The 6,824-nt window shown below is 34.4% G+C and overlaps 1 protein-coding gene across 1 annotated transcript; it reads right to left on the bottom strand.

Annotated features, from left to right (window-relative positions):
• Window positions 1–1,833: 1,833 nt before the first annotated feature.
• On the bottom strand, window positions 1,834–6,556 carry LOC138314364 (volume-regulated anion channel subunit LRRC8A-like). Its single transcript, XM_069254666.1, has 2 exons — window positions 6,344–6,556; window positions 1,834–5,106 (listed from the first exon to the last, which is right to left on the bottom strand). The coding sequence occupies exon 2, from the start codon at window positions 5,099–5,101 to the stop codon at window positions 3,011–3,013; it is 2,091 nt and encodes a 696-aa protein (XP_069110767.1). The 5' UTR covers window positions 5,102–5,106; window positions 6,344–6,556; the 3' UTR covers window positions 1,834–3,010.
• Between the last annotated feature and the right edge of the window lie 268 nt (window positions 6,557–6,824).

Raw genomic sequence — 6,824 nt, 5'->3', positions numbered from 1 at the left:
GACAGAATTACGCCAAAGTGACGTCACCCAAGATGACGTAAAAGAAAAGCTTGAATTAAAGGGTGGGAAGTAGGGTGGGTTTTAAACTTTCCGAAATCGTAAAAATCAATCGTAAAATGAGGTGAAAATGATGGCGCCTGTGAATTTGTTTTGCTGAGATGAAGCTTAATATAACAACCAATCAGCGATCATTATTAATATAACAGCCGACGAGAGAGCGCCTTATATTGAGGCTCTACACAGGGTAACTATAAGAGGCCACATAAAGGGTGCACATTTGTATATATGACTTAAAACAGAAAAAAATACTAACTTTAATTATCAATAATAATGGCATGTGTCGCTGCATAAAATAAGCTATATGCATAGCTTGCATTTATGCATGCTCCACATAAAACTCGACACAAATGTGTGAATTGAAAATGGCCATCTTATAAAGATGATAACATCTTATATAAGATGACGGTTTATTAAAACTAAACCATGTTATATGTGTAAAAATCACATGAAAGTTATCAATTAATACATACAAAATAATGGAATGGTCATAACATCATAATAATTAGTACTCCATATTCAATTAACACATACATTGTAACTGGAGACTCTAAAAATGACCATTCCAATAAACATAGCTGTTCTCTTTTCAAATAGAGAACAATAAAGATAAAAAATCAAAATTTACAAATTATTACAAAATATTTTCCCTATTGTGGGGATTCGTCAGAATTACGCCACAAAGTGAAAATGCTGTCAATCTTGCACTTGCAAAAGAGTCAGCATATTCACTGCCCCACAAAAAGTAGATAAAAGCAGGTATATGAAGATTGATCCGTCCTAAATAAGAATTTGAGTGTCGTATTGATTAAATTACTGATAAATGTAGACTTAAAATCGAAACCCGCAATGAGTATACTCTTTATCTATCATGTGGGTATCCAAACAATTTTATTGATTATATTCCTAATAAAAGGGGGCCATGAACTTATCATCCTGAGGTTCAGTAGGCTATCATGTTTTTTTTAGTGTGAAATATATCTCCTCTGAGACAGACATATCAATATCCACACAAGAAATCATCATGGTTATCATTTGAATAAATCAATACACACAAAAAAATAATTTGGTTTTTTTTTTTACGCTGTTTTCTGGGTACACACTGAAATTCATTTTTCACACTGCAATACTTTCAGGATATTCCTTAAATATTACAATATTATACATGTAAAATTTGTCACTGATTGTTTTAATTGTCACAGTGACATTTGTTTTTTTATTTAGTAGACCGGTTACCAGTTACTGACTGGAAGTCTGTAGTATTCCTTTTAGTCGTTAACATTTCCAACGAAAGACGAGTATGGCTAAGTATAAATTGGAGTATCAATTTATCAGGCATTATATCTGTCTGGGTATCTACGACAGTTTCACTCATAGGTGTGCTCGCTTTTCGACGCTTCACCGACAAAAGGCATTCTATGTTGTAATGTCGCATAAAATTGGACATGTACTGACAAAACCTAAGCCTTCGAATTACTTGACACAAAACATTTCAATAGAAGCAAACCATCATACATATATAAATATATATTGTGATGAACATTGTTGTCATTAATGTATTGCATATGCTTACGATTACAATGATGTTTATGTTATATTATATACGCACTTAATTAACAAACTGTGTGAATTCGCGTAGCAGATTTTCACAAAAGTTTGCAAACAAAATTTATTTCATAACCCGATGAAATTACATAATAGTGACATCAATGCTTATGATTATTTTTCAGTCTATATGATAAAATAGAATACGTGACATTGATTTTCTAAGGCAACGACAAGGTTTCTATTTTGACGTCATGATAACGTTCGGTTTCCGCGCCATTCTCTGATTTTTATAGTGGTATGAAAATAACTGAATCGGCAAATCAGAAAGCCATCTAAGTATCTAAACAAAGAAAAACATAATTATATTGTTATGTATAATTACGATACAACAACGACTACTAATAGTTAATTTGTAAAGATGACTATATATACAATGTACTGATATAACACCAAAACCGGCATTCTCAACGAGTGAATCTTTGGGTTATTAGAATGCTAATGTGAATAGGGATAATGTACAAGGGACTAAATAATTGGTCAAGAAAACTAATAATAACTATACATGTACCTAATATAAGAACCTATTTACAAATTTACTCATAAAAATGGTATATTTTTCTTTTGTCATTTCGTGTTCATAAAGAGTACTGCTGGTCTTGGATTTCCTATATGTTCTGTTTGGATATATTAGACAAGCCTTTTGAAGACCAAGATTTATATGCTCTGGCAGGATTTCATTTTGCCACAGGAAATTGGTTTAAAGTTTTTAAATATTTTCTCCGCCCCTCTAAGTTTGATACTTCCATAATTACCTACGTTTGTAAAATTATAACATAATTCATTTTATATTTTGCTTTTTCTCTTAAGCCCGTTAAACACAGCACGGAATTAGCCGAGTTGTTGCGATCTATTCAGGTGTGTATGGGTATCGTCAATGTCGTGATGTTTCCTATATTACCGGAACGTTTTAAACATGACATTGATCTTTGGCAGTTAATTCAAACTGAATATGGTATCCGCCTATCTCATTGGTTTGTCGGCTCTTTTGTGGATATGAATCATAAGATCGGGGCCGCGGTGGCCGAGTGGTTCAGATGCCCCGACATATTACCACAAGCCTTCCACTTCTGGGTCGCGAGTTGGAATATCATGTTGGGCAGTTGCCAGATACTGGCCGCTATTAGGTGGTTTTTCTCCGGGTACTCAGACTTTCCTCCACCAACAAAATAGTTATTTGGTGTTTCATATTTCGCAAAAACTAGGCAAGCCGTTATAAATAGTCAAATGCCTGGTTAACATCACAAACAGATACAAATAACCCAGCCGGTTTTAAATCATATTAACATAAATTATACCTTTCATCTGGGGACTTCTTTTTACCGAGGTTTCTTACGTTCACTTTTTTTCAGGAAATTTTTAATATTGTTTGAAAATGTTGGTCTTCCATGTATATGTCAGGTTTCTGTGGTTCTGAAGATGGCTCTAGTTTTTCTCGATAACATTTATAATGTTCAAAATTCATATAAATCTGTTTAGCCAAGGCCTCGACCATTTCTGCACACTTTTTACCAAGCCTGTCTGAGTGGGGTTTATATAAGTCTTTAAGGACCTTAAATTCGTCAACAACTTTTCGGCTTTCATTTGACAGATCTAATGCTTTTTCGAGCATAGACAACTGGTGCACTAGGGACCTATACATGGGCGAGAAACACTCCCGTAGTTTAACAATGCTTCTTTTAACATCGTACCTGTTTTGTACCCTATAAACGACTTTGCATTCTTTCTCATCCTTCCCACCTTTAAAATCGACAAAGTCGTCCAGTTTTTGTATTTGTTTGAATAATTGTTCGTCGATGCATACACTTATTTGTTTGTTACGCATTATCTTGTGTAACTTTTTTGCAAATTTTCCTTTTTCTACTTCATGTGCAGGATACTCAACAAAGGACACAGATCGAATTGGCCATGTTTCAAGGTGTTTCAAAGTTGAAGTAATAACCGGATTCTTGTCAAGAATGAGTGTATTGATCTTTGTTGTGTCATTTGACGTCTGGCTATTGGGTAGTATGGCCTCAATCTTATTACACGTGAAATCAGCTCTTTCTAGAGTTTCACATTCAAGAATACATCGAGGAATTTCATCCAAACTACAGTTAATGAGGTGCAAGACCTGAAGGTATTTTAACTGATGTAGTCTATCAAAACTTTGAGGTCTGCGGGTTAGGTTATAAAGCGTCAATTGTTTACCGCCTGTACTTTGGGCGAGCTTTTCCAGGTTTTCAAATGACAATGTAACCTGAAAAGTTACTTCGTTTTTGGAGTATTTTCCCATAAATATGTTCACTCTCTCACAGAAAAATCGGTCGTTGGTCATCACTAAATTCAACAACAGGGACAGATCTCGCGGTAGGGGTCCGTCTAGTGGGACAAATGTACTCTCAACATGTGTTGTTGAATGGTAAATGACCCAACAAAGATGAACACACGAGAGAAAACAATGAAAGCAGATACATATACAAAATAAAATTGCAAGAAACCAATAAATAGTGTACAGTCTATAGTAACATTCAACCCTACTGTATTCTTCTAAAATACATGTATACTCACTACGTAGGAAATCAAACCAAAAAAATGCACATGATACACTAAAGAAGAAAACTAGTGACAGAAAAGTCAGTGCGGATTGCTGGACGACAAGAACGACACTTACATGGTGATTCTGTTTATCGTTCATCATATTGGATAATCGGTCATGAAGATTGTTCAACTGTTCCGATTCCTGATCTTTGGGTTGATTCTTATCTTCTGGATACACATGCCACGTAATAGTGTCTTTATTTTTCGCTGATACTGTATCGCTACCTGACGATGTGTTATTTTGCATCTGTTCTAGTTCTTTGCATTGCTTCTCATCTTCTGTAGCTCTCCCTGGTGATACCTCGTTCTTTCTTTTTCGACATGAAGAGAAACTTTTAGGACGCGTCTGTTCTGGAACCTTTTTCAGTTTCTTCCAATTTTCCAAGTAATCCTTATAAACCCAGCCAGATGTTTCTATAGCCGCGTTGCAGTCTTTCACCAAACCCACAAACCGTTCAATATAGATGGTACAACTAGGTATGTTAAGCCAAAGTGAACTACAGTTCCACAAGATCATGGCGATAATGAAGTACAGAAACGGAATAGTCTCAAACACCCAATGGACATTTTGGTCCCGGCATTTATCACTGATAAAATTGTAGGTGGGATCTGCATCTAAACTCTGTGTCTTAAACTGTGGGCACGTTTGCAGAGACGTAATAGTCTCATTATATACACATTCGATAACATTACAGTTGAAACTGTCATATTGAAATTTCAAAGCGCCCGCCACAAATGATATACTGAATAATATATATATAAGGAACTTTGATAACCGGAACCATGGAGGCTGAACGAGTTTGGTGGTGATGTCTTCTTCTCGTGAGTGACTTGTAAGCACATCAAATGTGGGTTCCATATTTTCTGAAATAAGAATAAACATATATTCGAAAATGTCATCAGATGTAAATCAATGGTATGGAAGGCAACTCCTGATGCAATCAGTAGACAAAGTTACGGACAAAAATGTTATTGCTTATTTTGTGGTAACCATTCTATCGATAAAATGTGTTGATTAAAAACAAGGATGCACGATTCGTTCAAGCTAAGCCACGTTAATTTGACTAAAACTGCATAAAAACACATGTTCTAGATAGAAAAAGTACAGAAATGCAGGGAAATTCTTGGGTATGTGAGACTACCACATTGATATGGTTCTGTTTCTCGTTCGGTGACTTAGTACTAAGAATTAACATGTTTATTGGGATAATAATGTTTAACATAAATTCCCAACATGTTTCAAAAACGTTTAAGAAAATGCAATAATTATGCTACAAAAATAAAACATATTTCTATACTGCACTACCAAAATGTAATACGGGACTTTAAAGCAAGATACCGACAAAAACAGTTTAACATCTTTTAGAAATTCACATAGCACCAAACAGGTTAAAAAACAAATATTCAATAACCTTATAGCCAGCATAGAGTTTAGTTTGGATTTCGTCAAAATATTCTTACATTAAAGTCAGGTTAATTCCCGCCCTTTACTAAAAAGTATATTCTTCGGAATAAAGTTTTCAAGGATGGTTTAGAACCTACAATGTATGTCCTGATACATAAAGACAATTCAATTCAGAGTCACTGAATCACTGCATAGTTTAAACTATGTAAACAATAAACCTTTTCCATATTAAGTATCATGTAACGCGTTGTTTTTACAATTTGTGTGCAAAATGTATTTGCTGTAGAATATAACTATCACAAAGAGATACCAAAGAATATAAAAGCAATAAGCCCTTTTTATATAAAGAGACCTGTAACGCGTTCCTTTTACCATATGTTTGCAAAATGGTTTTGCTATAGAATATAACTATCCCAAAGAGACACCAAAGAATATATTGCATATTCTGAAAGTTCACAAATTTCTACCAAAACAAAACCTGGTGTGTGTGTGCAGGTATATGCCGTCTTTATATTTACTCTGAGCTTATATTACTATAAAATATTAAAACATTTCAGCAAGCTCAATCTTGGTTAGTTTCTTCCTAATATTCAATCAATTTCTAATGCACTTAATGGAAAAAAAAAATAAAAAAAAAATAAGATAACATTCACTTCGCCTTGACACAATAAGATATTATCAAAACTGTATCCTTACCTGTTTAAGATGACTTGGCAAATGTATTAATTGAATGAAGGGAAGGTAGCTCGCTTACACCTTCACCAAAAGTCCTTCAAACGATCTAAGGAATAATAGTGCCGGGATACAAGGTACATTAACGTATAACACCATTGTCACGTGGTATTGTTATCAGTGATATACGCACACAAAGGAGATGTACGAGTTAAACTAAACAAACTAGATTATCGATTAATAATTTAATACCACATGTACCCATGAAAGTTTTATTGTTATTACACACTATTAGGATTAGAAAACATTTTATTAAGAAAATGTGCGTCGACATTAATTCCCAAGGTTCTTGGAATCGACTAAGCAAAAATAAAATGCATGTAGATTATCAACGTATTTGATATCCATTGTCAATAGTGGCTGAGTTGAACGTAAATTGTGACGTTACTATTGCGTGACGTCATTTAACGTTGCGCTCTACCAAGACGTCGAAATGGCAACATGC

This window comes from Argopecten irradians, chromosome 2, assembly GCF_041381155.1.
Source record: "Argopecten irradians isolate NY chromosome 2, Ai_NY, whole genome shotgun sequence".
Taxonomy (NCBI): Eukaryota; Metazoa; Mollusca; class Bivalvia; order Pectinida; family Pectinidae; genus Argopecten; species Argopecten irradians.
Note: the sequence above shows the minus strand (reverse complement) of the source record. Positions and strands in the feature narration are given on the sequence as shown.

What these genes read in the sequence shown, in the direction of transcription:
- LOC138314364 (XM_069254666.1), bottom strand. Translation starts at nt 5,101, where the DNA reads ATGGAACCCACATTTGATGTGCTTACAAGTCACTCACGAGAAGAAGAC.